The sequence below is a fragment of the Petaurus breviceps genome, unplaced genomic scaffold, assembly GCF_028583685.1.
Source record: "Petaurus breviceps papuanus isolate PSGF00001 unplaced genomic scaffold, PetGlider_PUasm1.0 188, whole genome shotgun sequence".
NCBI classification, from domain to species: Eukaryota; Metazoa; Chordata; class Mammalia; order Diprotodontia; family Petauridae; genus Petaurus; species Petaurus breviceps.
The window spans coordinates 38,351,427-38,368,461 of record NW_027185804.1 but is presented as its reverse complement, the minus strand read 5'-3'; the positions used below and the strand labels follow the sequence as shown (position 1 = coordinate 38,368,461).

The window sequence follows — 17,035 nt, the reverse complement described above, 5'->3', positions numbered from 1 at the left end:
ACACACACACACACACACACACACACACACACACACACACACACGATCTTACATTCGAAGATCTCCTTTAGCCAGTCATGATTCCCTATTATTCCATCTCTCCCAAAGCTTCACTCCTCCCAAAATGAGTCTTTATCCTTAACATGATGCCCTGTGCCTCAGCACTCAGGCTGTCATCCCCACCCTGACTTCACTTTCCTTCCTTCACAAACTTGACCCTATAATTAACTAGTACATTACATTGAACCCTTGAACTCTTATATATCATTGATTGTTCCTTCTCAAACCATAACCTTGGATTTTTCCCTATCTGCATCCTCAGTTCCTACTCTTGCAGAAGTCATACAACCATGCTGACTGGGTCCACTATCAAATTATGTTATGTACTCTCAAGCAGGCTCCCTCACTACTGCAAAGCCCTCATGCCCAGGAATTCCCAGGCCCTCAAAACCACAAGGGTGCCACATCTCATGGCCTCTGTCTGGTCACCTATTCTCAAGGAGGGGTAAGACCCCACAAAGCAGAAGAGGGAGTCAAAAATGTGGAATCCAGTGTCATGCTCATTTAGGCCAACATAACTTCACGACTTTCACATTGTCATACAATGAATACATACACATTGACATACACCTATTAAGCACCTAATATTTGCCAGATGTAACAAAAGTCTTATGGACATCTCAAAGAGTCCCCATATCCTCAAGAAATGGAAGAGAGATGGTAAAGTTATCTATCCTCCTAAAGTCTACTAATTATTTCCCACTCAAAGGCTAATCCTCTTTTATGTGACCCACAAATCACAGGAACCAAAGGTTCATACATGCTCTTAGCAAGAAGCCAGGGGACATGTGTTTTGAATAGGAAATGATTGATCAAGGGGTCACCAGAAGAGGCCAGGTCACCCATTTAGCTCCAAGGGAAGTGACCCCAGCAGGTCTCACAAGGAGGGTGATTCAGTGATGTCCAGGGCAGAACAGTTCAACAAGAGACCCAAAGTATAGACACAAGGCCCTCATTCATCAGCCCTCAGGGACCCTGAACCCACTACTCTCCATGACCTCTGTGAACCCACATTTCCCCCTTCCTTCTCAACAAATAAAGGAATGTTTCCTTCTCAACTGCTGGCAGATGCTCATTTGGAGACTATAATTAATCAGTCATCATTATTGATGGAGATTTGCACCTGGGACAAAGGTTAGCTGCTGCTTCCGACACATCCCAGCTTCCCTCCGCAGACAGTGTCACACTTTCTGGAGGTGACATGATAATCACACCTCAGGGGAAGATGAGATCACACATGGTTAAGTTTATAACCCCAGCCCCAGTCATCTTCCATGCGCATATGCCCATACCCTGATTGCCACAGCTCTGCACTCTTCCCTGGCAACATTGATCAGTCTGGTGAGTAACTCTAGGTCTCAGCCTCAGAGAAAGAGATTGGTAGAGAGTCTCTCCAGGGAGAAAGAAACCAGGATTCCAGATCTCTAGGTGCTGAGGTTTAGAAAAGTGTCTAAATAGGGATAATTAGGCCACTTGGAAGTACATTGCACCCAAGCTGAGGGTTGGCTAAACCTCTGCCTCAGTAGCCTTTCTGCTCAGGGACCATCTAGGTTGGATCAGATTATGTAGGGTTGGAACTCCTAAGGAATTCCAGTGGGGAGCCCAAGAGCACGCTGGGGCCTAGTCAATAATAGTCTGATGAAATGAGTGGAAGGAGTTGTAATCACTGAGCCTGAATACAGCCAAGAATCAAGGTTTTCTGGGCTCTAATTCAGCCTCTGTCAGTTGGGAAAGAAGATGTCTCATGTCTCTTTGACTCAGGGCAGTTTCAAAGTCATGGTTCTCTATAGGTTTGGAGATGGGAACAGCAGTCAACATTTGGCTTCTAATATCAGTTCCTTTACTTTCTTCCTTCCCTCCCCTACCTCCTAGATGTTGATGGCATGAGGTCAAAAGGCTGAGAATCATGTGATGACAGGAAAAACTGTGAAAACATTCCTGACCTAACAGACCCAGCTCTTTCTCTGTCCCAGAATCCAAAAGCTGCCACATGGCAATTTGGCTTTGACAGACAAGCTATCAGGCCATTCCAATTACAGTATCCCTAGGTCCTTCATTCCAGTCTCCTCCACCTCTACCCCTGCCCTGGTCTTCTCCAATCCCAGCCACTTATTATCTATCCCATAGTAAGATTTAGCAGTTTCCTATATTTTATTGTTAGTTTTTACATAGAGGTAAATCAGGCCATATCTATATACAGTGAGAGTGTGACTACCCATGCAGAGTGGTGTCATAGAAAGAATACTGAATGTGGAGTCAGATGACCAGGTTCCAAATTCTAGTTTTGCTGTTTCTTGCCTGTGTGACTTTGGGGAGAGGGGGAAGGTCTTTTCCCCCACCCCAGACTTCAGTTTCCTCATTGTATGGCAATTGGATGATCTAAAAGGTCACTTCCAACTCAAAGGTCTGTATCTATTTCTCACTCCTGAAAGAGGAAGGACATTGGGTTTTTGTCTTTGGATCCTAGGTCAATGCACAGGTCAATCCTAAGCAATTTGCCTCCAAGCATCCAGTCCTTTCTGACTGGAGAGGGATAAACCCCTGTCTACAGATTATGAGTATGTCCTCAGAGTCTATTTAATTCCCTCTGGCCATAGGATATGGGAGCCTGCCCTACACAAGACTAGGTTGGGTAAGGTAGGCAATAGTGGAGAGTTCCTGTACAAAAAAATAAATAAATTGCTGTATCTCTGTTTAAAAATATTGTCCTATTCCATTTTGATATATTCAAAGGTAAGTGCTGATGTAACCATGGATTTTTCTAACTGACTTCCTTGAATGGAACACACCAATACAAAAACCAAAATCACCTACAGTAATTTTGTCCTAAAGATGCTGGTTAAAGCCTTCTGTGCAGTTGCAATTTGCAAAATCCTTGATTTTTAAAGAGAGCTAAGAAAAATAGTGGAGTCAAATATACTTAAGAGAAATAACAGTCCTGGGGAGCTCACCCAGCAAACAGGGGGTATGCATGATTCCTCAAAATCAATTAATGTAGTATATTGACAGAACAGTAACAAAGACAGGGTGGGTGGAGCTTTGCCCTAAGATGCTAAAATTAGTGGCATTGATGGCACTTACAGTATTGTTTTAAATAGAAAAAACTGAGCTTACTCCCTAGATTTGGGGGTGATATATTTTCAGTCCAGACCTCTGATTTCACTGGTATAGCTCACCACATCGTGAACAAAAGAATTTCCCAGATACTGTACAAGCACAATAGACAACAATAGTATCAAGTATGGGATAGGCTTCCCCAGAGTATCTTCAAATGTCAGTGAATAACCTGTAAGGCTCTGTAGGAAAGCTAGCCTTAACTCTGGAGAGGTTATGAGAAAAATGACCTGATTTCAAACTGATGTTCATTAGAAGACACCTACCAAGTACACACCACAATATATTGGAGAGAACGGTAAAATATCCTTCTTATAATGTATCTGAACTCTACACTCCAAGACAGAGTACAATGGGACGATTGTTTCTTCCCCAACAGAACCAAGATCATATTAGTTTTCTTGGCACCCACATCACACTATGGACTCATATTGAACTTTCAGTCCAACAGGCTCTCAGATAACCTTAAAAGATTTTCTTGTGAAGTCTATTTTTTGAAGCCAAGTATAAAAATGTATGTTTATTTTTCATTTAATTTAATCTATGGAGATTTGGAGGAATATTCTAGCTATTTACTACAAAAATCTCTTCAACATAGTAGATATCTTTCCTAGGATACCTTTTTGTTTCATTTTAAATATGACTAGCATGTCATGCATGCCTTTATCAATGAAAATGATCAAAATGTTAAATAGCACTGGTCCAAGGAGACATGACCACAGGAAGTCACTAAAAAGCTCCCTCCATGCTGAGATCAACTGATTGATTACTATGCTCTATGTACCATTATAGAACTATTTCCAAAGCCACCCAACCATACTTTAGTCTAACCCCAAATTTTTATGTAAGGACAACATAAGAGCCTTTGTGAATTGTTTACTAGTACCCAGGTAAATAATATTTACTGCATTGACCTGAATTATCAATCTAAAAATGCCAACAACGATGACAGTGTGTACTCAGTGTGACACAACCTATTCCTGATGAAGTCATGTTGCCTCTTTTTTTTTCTTAAGCAATCGGGGTTAAGTAACTTGCATTTATTTCTGGGTGTGGTGCTAAGTATCTGAGCCCAGATTCAATCCCCAGGTCATCCTGACACTGGAGCCAGTGTTCTTACTTGCTGAGCCACCTGGCTGCCCCATGTTGCCTCTTTCTAATTTCCATTTCTGTGTCTGGATAGTCACATTAATAAATTATTCTAAAATGTTGCAAGGAATGACAGTCAAGGAACAAACTTTGCAAACTCTATTCTCCTATCTTCTTCTTAAAAACAGGACAATATATTCTCATTTCTATTCCTCTAACATTTCTTTCATTCTCGTGGGTTTTATTTTTATTTTTAAATAGGTTTTATCGATGCCTTTGCTTTTACATCAGAGTCAGAGGGCTTGTCTCATGTTCCTTCTGTATCCTTCACAGTGCCTGGCAAAGTGCTAATATATAAAGTGTAGTGGGAAAAGCAAAGGATTTGGAACAGTTTCTAAGTCTGTAAAACAGAGGTAGAAATATTTGTACTATATGTACTTATATGTATGTATATGTTCATCTGTATATCTATAGCTATAGAGAAATACATCTAAACTTTATTGTGGCCTTCTGGGGGAAGAGTTGGGGGAGGGAAAAAAAGCTCCCAAATAATGCTTTGTGTTGGTAAACATGTACTTACATATGGCCTTGATTTCAATTGTAAAACCATAGACTTGAAGAGTGATGAGGTGTGTGGGAGACCATCTTGTTCAGCTCCTACCCAGAGCATGAATGCTGTCTATAGCATCTTTGATAAGAGGATGGTTGGCATCCACTTGAAAATGTCTGCTTATGTGGAAATCCATCCCATTTCTCAAAGAGCTCTGATTGCAAGGAGGTCTTTTCTTGTACTGAACCAATTATTTTGCTCCCCTGTAATTTTTTACCCTTTGATCCTAGTTTTGTCCTTGGATTCCTTCCTTTTCTACTACATCAATTCTCTTTTTATATTTCCTTCTTTCCAATTACATATAAAAACAATTTTTAGCATTCATTGGGGCAGCTAGGTGGTACAGTGGATAGAGCACTGGTCCTAGAGTCAGGAGGACCTGAGTTCAAATCCAGACTCAGACACTTGACACTAGTTGTGTGACCTTGAGCAAGTCAACTAACCCCAATTGCCTTGCCTCCCCCCTCCAAAAAGAAAAAGAAATATTTGTACTACCTCCTTCACAAAGTTGTAAGTTGTTATTACTATTATATGGGAAATGTGTTCAATAAATATTTGTTCATTGAAGAGATGGATGGAAAGTTAACTCATGGACACAAATTTGACATCCCTCTCCACTCCCCTAGTCTGGGATGGTTTACTGATCTTCCTCTAATAGGTAAAGAAAAAGGTGGGATTTTGTTGGGAAACTGGGTTTGGAATAGTCAAAATTTTCTGTGTTTCTTGCCAGGTTACTCTGAATCCAGAAGCTCTGCCTAAAACATCCGAGGAATGATTTCTTACAATGAAGTCTTGGGGTTTGTCTTTCTGAACCTCACAGTTCTTGGAATCGTGGGGAACTCTTTCCTCCTTTATCTATATGGTCATAAATCCATCACTGGGCAAAGGACAAGACCTATAGATATGATTGTCATCCACATGGCCTTTTCCAATTCTGTGCTGATTCTCTTTGGAGGAGTCCCCAAGATAATGCAGGTCTGGGCGTTAAAGTCTTTCCTAGACTGTAATGAGGTTAAAATCCTAAATTACCTGATGCAAGCAGCCCAGGGCCTTTCCCTCTGTAGCTCTTGCCTCCTCAGTGTTTCCCAGGCCATCACCATCAGTCCCTATGGTCCGATGTGGACAGGGCTCAAGGCCAGAGCCCCAAAATGCACCCTCCCCTGCTGTCTGCTCTGCTGGGGTCTCAATCTTCTGATAGCCATTTTCATTCCCATATATATGACCTGCCCAAGAAACAGCAGCAAAGAGAGGTGGACTATTTGGTCTAGCTCTCTGAACTTACATGCCATAAATACTATAAAAATTGCCATCTGGAAGTCTGTTTATGATGGTGTGTTTGTTGGTCTCATGGCTGTTACCAGTGGCTACATGGTGCTTGTCCTGTACAGACACCAGCAGCAGGTCCGGCACATTCATGGAACCCACATGTCCCCCAGGGCCTCCCCAGAGACCAGAGCCACCAAAGCCATCCTGCTTCTAATGGTCTTCTTTGTCTGCTTTACCACTATCAGCTCCCCTTTTAGTGTTCACATGGTATATTCTGAAGAAACTAAGCATTGGGTGATAAATGGCATAATCATTCTGTCCCTATGTTATCCTGCAGTAAGTCCCTTTATACTGCTCAGTAGTGACACTCAGATCACCTGGGCCTGTCATGGCCTCTGACAGATGCAAAGCTCCTGCTTCCCTTCTCTTCCCCTGGCCCTGCACCAAGTAACTCTGAGGCTTCCAATAAAGAGTGGGAAGAAACTGGCCCTTCTCTATCTCTGCTTCATGGCATTTTTGCCCATGTGTCAGCTAGAACAGAGGAACTCAACCAGGGGAGCGTCACTTGGACCTTTGACTACCTTTTCTTCTTTCCTGATTGAATGACCATCTATTCTGTGATGAAGAGGTCCAGGCTCGAAGGTGGTCTTATTAAGAGGTCCAGATGTCCTGTGTCCCTTTGGTCAAAGCTAAAGGACAGTAAGGGGGAAGTCCCCAGGAACAGCTCCCCAAATCAGCAGATATACCAGGGGCTGTTTGTGTAATGCTGAGCTGAAGTGATAGGTAAAATGCCTAAACAGTGAGCTCACACACTGCTCTATGTTTAGATGGTTTTAAGTGTCATTCTCCTAGCCCCTCCTACTTATCTAATGGCTTAGTGTCAATAAGCCCTTCTGAGCATCTTTTGGTTTTCAGCATTTCTTTTCTGTGGAGGAAATAAATGTCTGTCCCATACCCGGTTCTTATTGTTTATTGAGCACCTGTCTACTCTCCCTTCTTGGGAAATCCTAGAGGTGATCCTAATACCAAATCCTATGTACATTTTCCCTAGGGTTCGAGTGGGGTGGGGTGGGGGGAGGCATTATCAAGTAGAGAAGTATGAAAAGATTGCCTAGCTCTCCTTGTATTGAAGGACAGGTAGCCCCATGATTGCACGTGGCTAAATTGCATGAATAGATCCAGAGCAGAGGAATCTCCTAGGAAAATGGGTGAGTAAAGTACCTCCAACCCTACAGGATCAGTTAGACAAGGAAAAATTCATTTTGAATCAAGGGGATCCTGCTGAGTGGCTACCATCTTAGTCCCATTAACATGACTTTTGAGGACTACTCACTCCTTGACACTAGTGTTCTAACTAAAGCCAGGAGAAAGGTTAATCCATTATGTTTTACTTAATCATTCCAATCACATATATATCCAATTCATGCTTTACGTCACCTATAAATAACAATATTCCCAAGGAAGATTGACACAGGAACGTCCTTAACAAATATGTGTGTTCTTAAGTCTTTGAGGATGCCTCCTTATACCCTCCCCTCAACATGACTTACCAGAGGACCAAAGAGAAAACCACTATAGACAGGAAAGCTTAACCTTGGTCATCAGAGCTGTGATGAAAGAAACAAATGAGACATTATATGTATTTTGTATACTTTAAAAGACTATATAAATACCAGTTGTTACTATCTTTTTCCAGCCTCATCTCCAAGTTCCAAAGTGATATACTCTCTGAACCTTCTAAAAAATCCAAATTATAGCTTCTCAACCCAACCCATTGAAAAAATGTCTACAGGAAGTTTTGTTGCCAGCATCAAAGTTGGAAGCTGGTGAATAGCACGAATGTGTGTGATAAAAGGAGGCTATGTCTCCATGATCTGAAATTTATTGGTAGACTTATTTCACACCTGCCAACATTCACTAAAAAACACTGTACTAAGCACGAGGGATCCAAAGACAAATTGTCTCTGCCCTCATGAAGTTTATATTTGACTTGGATTACTGCACTCAGGAAAAGAGGGCAATTGAATGACCCAATTCAGTCCTTTTGTGGAAAGTGAGAGATTCAATAATCTGAGTAAGAACCTAAAAAACCATGGGCCCTGAGTCCCTCTTGTTCCAGAAGGCTCAGTAGGGGAGGAAGGCACTTTGATCCACATGGTGATCAGAGAAACCTCCCTTCTAAAGACTTGCTTCCTGTTTGGCTCTGCTTTATCTGGAACATAAGAGCTGGTCGATGAAGGAACTGAACTGGGTGGGGAGGGGCACTTCTGCATTGATCCTCTCAAGAATGCCCCATAGAATGAATGAACCAACCAACCAACAAACAAGCGAATGAATGAATGAATGAAAAAGCATTTGCCAAGCATTTACTATATGCAAAGCATTGTACTGAGCATTAAGGAGATAAACCAGAAGGCCAGGTGGAGTTTGGAAACTCTGGCCATGATCACCCCCTCCTTGTGGCTAGGGAGACAAAGTGCGAGCCCTGTCCTGAAGAATAGGAAACATCGACCCATACTGCAAAATTGGTCCCAAGCACAGTGCCTGCCACAGTGTAATTGATTTGTGAATGCTTGATGGCCTGACTTATAAGGCTACAGAGCTGAGGACTTAATCTGACCTAAGGTGAACACACCAGGTGCTAGCAATTTCAAAGGCCCAGACTAAGCAGCCAATGTGGCTCATTCTCTTATCTGGCATGGAACCAATTAATGAGCTGAAGTGTGTAAAAGAGTGGGAAGACACATTAGTATCCTTACTCCCAGGAAAATAGGATTGAATGAATAAATATGAATGAATGAAAACACTGAAGAAGCCCTATGGGCTAAGCGCTAGCAATACAAATTAAAAAGCAAGACTGATTTGGAATCTCTACCCATGATCACCACCCCTGCTTGGTTGGAGAGGGAACCTTTGAACCCACCTTGAGCAGCATGGAATTAGCAACCTGTGGCAGTGCAAGAAGCAATAGGCCAGGGAAAAAGGCAACTGGGGGCCCCGAGTGGCCTTTACAGAGAGGAAACCTTGGAGATGCCTGGACTCAAGCTGATTAGTCAGAACCGCAGGATAACTGGACAGGGGTCCTTCCTCACCACCTCCCAGGAATTCCACTTCCCCTCCTGCACTTGTGACTGGCCTTTGCTTCCCCTTTCGCCTCACTGAGCTCTCTTGGCCCATCATGGAGGCACCTGTGGACACTCTAATTACTCGACCTTGTTGTTGGAAATTGGCACCTCAGGAAAAATTTGCTTGTTCTCCAGACTGTCCCAAATTATCTCCGGACATAGGGCGCTTTTTTGAGAAGGTCACATTATAATCATAGTTCTGGGGGGCAGATGAGCTCAGACTCAGTCATCCTTATTACTCCAATCCTCACCACACCACACACACACACACACAGATTGTCACAGTTCAACCCTCAGTCCTAGGGTAGAGATCAGAGTGGTGAGTGACATATCTTAGCTTCTGAGATAAAAACTGAGTATCAAGTCTGGAATGTTAGACATCAGGGTTCTTGGCTGCTGGCAGTGGATCAGAAACCAATGCCTAAACAGGGGCAGTGAGGTGAGTTCTGGGCTAGGATCTTGGCTAGGTAGCTGCCACTGAAACCTTCTTACTGTGAGCCCATCAACACTGAGTCATGGGAATAAGTGAGAGTCAAAGTCACATGGCGAGGGATGGGGGAGGAGATCTGAGTTTGGAGAGATTCTGGCCTAACAGCAGCCTCAGGAACATAGGGACATGCAGGGGCCTGCTGCACAGAGGTGAAGTGACTTGCTCAGGGTCACACAACCAAGATGTGTCAAATGAAGGACTTGATCCCATCTTTCCTGGTTTGGCCACAATGCCATGTTGCCTCCTCAGCAGGCTATAATAGTTACTTCCTGTGTGACTTTGAGCAACCTCCCAACTCTCTAGGTCTCACATTCCTTGTTTTAAAAAAGTACAGTGCTGGGGTGGCCAGGTAGCACAGCGAGTAAGAGCACCGGCTCCAGTGTTGAGAAGACCTGGAGATCGAATCCCGGGCTCAGACACTTAGCACCCACCCAGAAACACCTGGCCGTGTAACCTTGAGCAAGTTACTTAACCCCAATTGCTTAGGGGCAGCCAGGTGGCTCAGCGAGTAAGAGCACTGGCTCCAGTGTCGGGATGACCTGGATCAAATCCGGGCTCAGATACTCAGCACCACACCCAGAAATAATAACTGGCCGTGTAACCTTGAGCAAGTTCCTTAACCCCAATTGCTTTAAAAAAAAAAAAAAAGTACAGTGTTTGGCCAGGTAACTCCTAAGGTCCCTCCCACTTCTCAAGTCTACATCTCGACCACTTCCTGAGAGAATGGACTCTGCACTTTTGTCACACAGTAATTCAAAGGAATTGCTCACACCCACCCAATGCTCCCTGCCAAGGCAGGTAACTGAGGAGGCATAAACCATGTATACAAAGCATCTGAGTGTCAGTCATCTCAAAGTGACACAATGGGTATAACGCTGGGCCTAGGCCTCAATTCAAATCCAACTGCAGATACTTACTAGCTGTGTGACCCTGGGCAAGTCATTTAACCACTGTCTGCTTCAGTTTCCTCAACTGTAAAATGGGAATAAAAACAAAAATAACAACAATAACAGGAAATAACAACCCCTCTCAGAGTTGATGTGAGTGTCAAATGACATAATATTTGTAAAGTGCTTAGCACAGTGCCTTGCACATGATAAAAGTCTAATAAATTCATATTTCTCTTTTTATTCCTTTCTGAGTCACAAGTGCTTTCTCAACCACATAGAAGATCCTGTGGGAAACAGGCAGGATAAGGAGAAGTTCTATATCCCTTTGCCTTCAGTTCCATCTTGGTGCAACTATTGGATGACAATAAATTTAAACATTTGCTGTAGCAACAGGATGGAAAGCATCCTAAGAGAGTTGTAGGTTGTAGGCTACTATGGGCATAGAGACTGTAACTGATTTCATATTTTAAAATTTTAAGCAATACTCCCTTTCATCTTTTATACCAAATCAAAGCTGACCTGAGAGAGGTTATCAGTAAAGCTGATTTTGCCCAAGAGTGGTTGTCAATTGGCCTTGGATTACAGTGGGAGCCACAAGGAGGGAAAAGCAATTTTAAAAGTTGCAGGCTTCACTGCCATCTCGTGTCCATTATTAAAACTGCAGCATATTAGAAAGAACTTAGTCTACACATATTTCAGGAAGACAGAACAAAAGGTGCTGTCTCAAATAGCACGCCACCTCGTGGCTAATTTCAGATATTCCGTTCAGCTAAATAAAAACTCAGTAATTAATACCTTGAGAGAATGAATTCCCATGTTTAAGGAAGGTAGCATGGAACTAAGAAATGTGTCAACTTGGCCACAGAAGGTGTGAAAATGTTTTAGATACTTTTGAAGTAAATTATATTTTCTTTCCTGATGAATTTTAATTTTTTTTTATTTTCTCTCCTTTCTATTCAAGTTATTTCCTCAATTGGAATTGTTTTGCTCCTATCTATTTTTTTTTCTTTTCTCCTGTGGGATTTCCTCTCCCGTAACTGACCCAATATATCTCATGTGGTTCCAAATATATGATTTTAATGAATGGTATAATTGATGCATTATATATATATATATATTTCCTACATTAATAATGAATTATACTTGCTGTTACAATAAATGCATGTGGAACAGAATTTATTTCCAATATTTCTGTTGTAAACTAATTTTCATTATATGCTATTTAAGTAATGCTTTTATATTTGTATAAATTATATTTACATAAGATGTGTATTTATTTATATATTTTAATATATTTATTTTAATTAATTTTTAATTTTATTTATATTTGTTTTAATATCTTTATATTCACAAATATATTTTTATATATAATATAATAAATTTATGTATTCTGTATTTATATTTATATAAGATTCTGTATTTATTACTTTGCTGTATACTGCTGCTATCATTTGTATATTATATTTCATGCTTACTTGCTTTTACAATATTTATTTACTGAATACAGTTTATTTGTAAATTGACAGAAACAGTTGCTTATTCACAAGTTCTAATAGTATGACAGTTTCTATGGAAACTGGTCATTAAGACTCCCACTACAGAAAAGGATTTACTTAGACAGTATGAAATCATAAAAAGCAAAAGTTTGCTTGTAGATGAATTGATTGATATTCAATCAGATTTTTTTTTTTGCTTTTTGGAGGGGGGAAGGCAGGGCAATTGGGGTTAAGTGACTTGCCCAATATCACACAGTCAGTAACTGATAAGTGTCTCAGGTCCTCCTGACTCCAAAGCCTGTGCTCTATTCACTGTACCACCTAGCCACCCCTTCAATCATTTTAAATAAATACTACACCTAAGATAGAAAACGTGAGTTTTAATGGGAAACACTGAGACCAGCTCTTACATTTCTGTAGAATCTAAAGACAGCAAAACACAAATTACATGGCAAGAATGCTTGTAAAAATTGGAGTCTACTTTGAGGGTAACAAGAATACATGAGGGATAAATCAAGTTTGGCAATTCCATTCCCAAAGGGAGTCTGCTGACTAATTTGGTGATATACAGCCTAGTTGTTGGGTTGTTGTTTTTTTTAAGTTGAAATACCATAGAAAATGTAGTAAAAGTTGGGAAAATGAGGTACAAAAGTTAAGAAATTGATGAATTCTGAGAGAAATAATTATTAGTAACCAATGATTTAGGGAGATTCAGATTCCCCCCCCCTTTTTTTCCTATTATCCTCATTTAAAGACCTCAATCTCTGAAGATTGAGCTAACCTTCTTTTCTATCTGACCCCACCCATAGGAGCTGACCAAGTGAGACTACAGAGACAAGATTTTTAAAAAGTTCTTTATAGAAAAGATCTCTTGTGAGCTCTGAGATAGGTACTATAGGTAGTATGAGCCCTGATTTACAGATAAGGAAACTGAGGCTGAGAGAGGTTCAGTAATATCATGGTCACACAGAGTGGGATATAAAGAGTGAAATTCGAATTCTTTTAGGACTTCAGAGTCTCTTGCACACTATTCCTTGTACCCCACTACTCGGTAGAGAATGAGAGAGTAAACTTACTCTAAGTTAGAATTACTAGCTGCCTCCTCTCTTTTGCAGATCAAAAAATATAATATGACTTGTCCCTAATCTCTAGAGTCAACAAGGTAACCAAGTGGCATAAAAGATAGAGCATGTGAGGTAGATGAGTTGGAAGACCTGAGTTCAAATCCCGACTCAGACACTTCCCAGATGTATGACAACTTTCACAAGTAATCTAACTTCTCTCAGGCTCAGTTTACTTATTTGTAAAATGGGAATAATAATAATAGCACCCACCTCCAAGGAGTGTGAGAATCAAATGAGATAACACATGTAAGATACTCTGTGAAACTAAAGAGCTATGTTTATTATTAAAGAACGAATTACTGATGCAGTTTGAGAGGTTCAGGGACCCCTCAAGGACCAAAGTACAGGAAAGGGTTGTCTGGAATTAATTCATGGACTCAAGCATTCTTTAAGTCAAGTTGGCAATGGTTTGTTGTAATGCCAATATGGTGGGCAGAGTTTCTTGGGGAACTTAGCAACAATGATGCTAAAGCTCATATAGAAAAAGTAGTGGATTATCTGGCAGATGTGCCAATTGGGTGATGACATACATCCTTGGTCACAGGTGTCATTCACTACTAGAAATGGGGTAGTGGGATCCTAAGGGATGCATTTTTGGTCTGTTATGTCTGTGGCAAGATAGCTTTGAGAGTTGATGTCTATAGCTCAACCTCTGGATTTTACATAATAACTGGGGCAGGTGGGTGGCACAATGGATAGAGCACAGGTCCCAGAATCAGGAGGACCTGATTCCACATTTGACCTCAAACCTTTATTAGCTCTGTGACCCTGAGCAAGTCTGATTGCCCAATCAAATTGAGAAATGTTAAAGACCTTAGCTTGAAAAGGCCAAGGTCCCTCACTGCATCCTGGGCCATCTCCAGTTGTCCTGATCCTTATCTGGTCACTGGACCCAGATGGCTCTGGAGGAGAAAGTGAAGCTGGTGATTTTGCACAGCTCTTCCTCACTTAAATCCAATTCACTTGCAAGTCATGGCATCACCTCCCTGATGTCATGATACTCTTCAAGAACAAAGGACAAACAGCAAGCAACAACCCTGTAAGTGCTTTTCTTGCCTGCCACCTTATAGCAAGGGTCAACCTGACAGCTTGCCATATATTCAATGTGGATAATCCATATGCAGATGATGTCCAGGTCCCACTAGGGTTCAAGGACAAATTCTGATCCAAAAACATTTATTTATTAAGTTCAAGACCCAGTACTTGGGACTTCAGTTATAAAGATATAAAATCATTGTCTCTGCCCTCAAGGAGCTTACAATCTACAAGGCAGAATGCAATAAGCAAACAAATAAATATAATGTGGGGCCAGATGTAATCAAGGAAGAAGAGAAATAGGGTGAAGAAGAAAGGGAACTGGCATCATAATTCTTTGATGTTCATAGAAGATTAGACTGAGAAGTCTTAGAGATTTCTAAGACTTAGGAGACTGAAGCCCAGGAGAGGGAACAGTTAGGTGACACAGTGGAGAGAGATGGATTTGGAGTCAGGAAGACCCAAATTCAAATCCTGCCTAAGACATTTATTAGCTATGTGGCACTGAGCGACTCCTTTAAACTTTCATAGCCTCAGCTTGCTTATCTGTAAAAGAGACATAATAACAGAACCCAGCTCAAAGGCTTCTTGTGAGCATCAAATGAGATGAAACATGAAAATTGCTTGGCCATTGTCAGTGCTACCTAAATGCTAGTTATCATCACTATTATTTGCCTGAGGTAACCCAACTACTAAATAACTGAGCCAAGATTCAAACTCATAACCCTGCTCTTACCATGACACCACATTGCCAACAAGAAACGCAAAATGGGAAATACAATCATTACTCTATATGCCCACACACAATCATGTATGCTTAAATATGTATGTGTATATATTTTTTTAATTGAAATCTGGAACAACACTTTCATGAGCACAATTTAACAAACTCTCTATGCCCTTTGTGTTCACAGAAAGCCATTTTGAATATCTGTTGAAGTCCTATTATTGGTAAGAGTATCTACTGTTTTACATTCAGTTCTACTTCTCCTGGGTTCACCCATTCCAATTGAGGATAAATTAATGGCAGGGACCTTTCATGACTCTCTTCATGTCTCTCCTGGTTTCAGGGCCTTGACCCACAGCTTCCTTACGGCATTCTTCATTTCAGCATTCCTCAAAGAATAGATGACTGGGTTGAGGAGGGGAGTGATCACTGTGTAGAATACGGCCACCATCTTGTCCATGTAGCACGTGGTGTTGGGCCGCAGGTAGATGAAGACACAGGGCCCAAAGAACAAGATGACGACAGTGATGTGGGAAGCACAAGTGGAGAGGGCTTTCTGGCGGCCTTCCTTGCTATGCCCCCTTAGGTGGAACAAGATAACACTGTAAGATGTCAGGAGAATGATGAAGCTGACCACTGACAGGCTCCCCCCATTAGCCACAATAAGCAACCCAGTGAAGAAGGTGTCAGTGCAGGCAAGGTCCAGCAGAGGAAGCACATCACAGAAATAATGGTCAATCACATTAGGGCCACAGAAAGGTAAATTGAATAGAAGGAGAATTTGGGCAGTTGAGTGTAAAAAGCCACCCAACCAAGCCACCCCAACCAGCAGGGCACAGACCCAATGGTTCATAATGGTCACATAGTGCAGAGGCTTACAAATGGCCAGGTATCGGTCATAAGCCATTATTGTAAGAAGAAACATCTCAATGCCACCAAATAAATGGAGGAAGAACACTTGTGTGATACAGCCCTCTGGGGAGATGGACTTCCTCTCAACAAGTAAATCTGCAATGAGTTTGGGGGAAGTGGTGGAGGAATAACAGATCTCCACAAAGGAAAGATGACTAAGGAAGAAATACATTGGGGAACCAAGACTCTTGCTGAAGTTGACAGTCAACACAATAAGGGAATTTCCCAGCACAATAGCCATGTACAAGAACAAAAACAGCACAAAAGAAACTCTCTGAATCTCTGGATTAGAAGAGAGTCCTAGAAAAATGAATTCTGTCACGTTGCCAGTCTGTACCATGGCTTCTGATCTAACAAAGAAGTCCTTGGAATTTATAACTGAGCACTCAGTTCCTTATGGGAATTGGGACAATAAACTATTTTACTCAGAGTTTCAGGGTAGGAACTAGGGTGGTGATCAGAGGGATTCCCGAGGATCACATAGACAGTTCAGGAAAATAGGCTGTACAGGAAACATAATAGATCAGTGGTAAAAAGCCAAGCAAGGGCAAAGGGTAGTGAACAAGAGGACCCTGGAATGTGACCATGTAGATTTCAGATCAATGAACCAAGACAAAGGCTGAGGAGTTGACCTTTCAGAATGGGAGATAAAACTTGGGAAAAGAAGTCCTTTGAGGATGATGTGTTGTGCAAATGAGCTAGAAGGGAGGGATAGCTCTTAGGGCTCCAGCATCTCTCTAGATTTTAATTCTGCTTTTCTGGTCTTTCAGATGGAGCTTCTGCTCTTGGGCAACCATGGAACTTGGACACTTCTCTTGGTGAAGGGTCATCTGCAACAATATAAAGCAATAAACCCTCTCACTGAAAACAGTACATAATGTTGCAGGGTTAGGATTTAGCACTGAGACTTTAGAGATTGTCTCATTCAAACCACCTGTTTTGCAGAGAAGCTGGGGCCAGGGAAGTGAAGGCATGTGCCCAATGTCACACAGCTATAGAATTCTCCCCACAACAGCCTAATGGAGTGGGCAATGGAAATATTTCCCATTGTACCCCATTCTCATCCACATTTTATTGAAGAGCCAACCAAGTCTCAG

At 41.5% G+C, this 17,035-nt stretch overlaps 2 protein-coding genes across 2 annotated transcripts; one reads left to right on the top strand and one right to left on the bottom strand.

The window, feature by feature from the left end:
* The first annotated feature begins 5,644 nt into the window (after nucleotides 1-5,644).
* Nucleotides 5,645-6,538, top strand: LOC138163279 (vomeronasal type-1 receptor 3-like). The gene has a single exon (XM_069090831.1). It carries the CDS (start codon nucleotides 5,645-5,647, stop codon nucleotides 6,536-6,538), a length of 894 nt encoding a protein of 297 aa, XP_068946932.1.
* An 8,588-nt stretch (nucleotides 6,539-15,126) lies between these two features.
* Nucleotides 15,127-16,284, bottom strand: LOC138163454 (olfactory receptor 4X2-like). Its single transcript, XM_069090916.1, has one exon. The coding sequence runs from the start codon at nucleotides 16,276-16,278 to the stop codon at nucleotides 15,349-15,351; it is 930 nt and encodes a 309-aa protein (XP_068947017.1). The 5' UTR covers nucleotides 16,279-16,284; the 3' UTR covers nucleotides 15,127-15,348.
* Between the last annotated feature and the right edge of the window lie 751 nt (nucleotides 16,285-17,035).

Coding starts and splice junctions, on each gene's coding strand:
- LOC138163279 (XM_069090831.1), top strand. CDS start 5,645: ATGATTTCTTACAATGAAGTCTTGGGGTTTGTCTTTCTGAACCTCACA.
- LOC138163454 (XM_069090916.1), bottom strand. CDS start 16,278: ATGGTACAGACTGGCAACGTGACAGAATTCATTTTTCTAGGACTCTCT.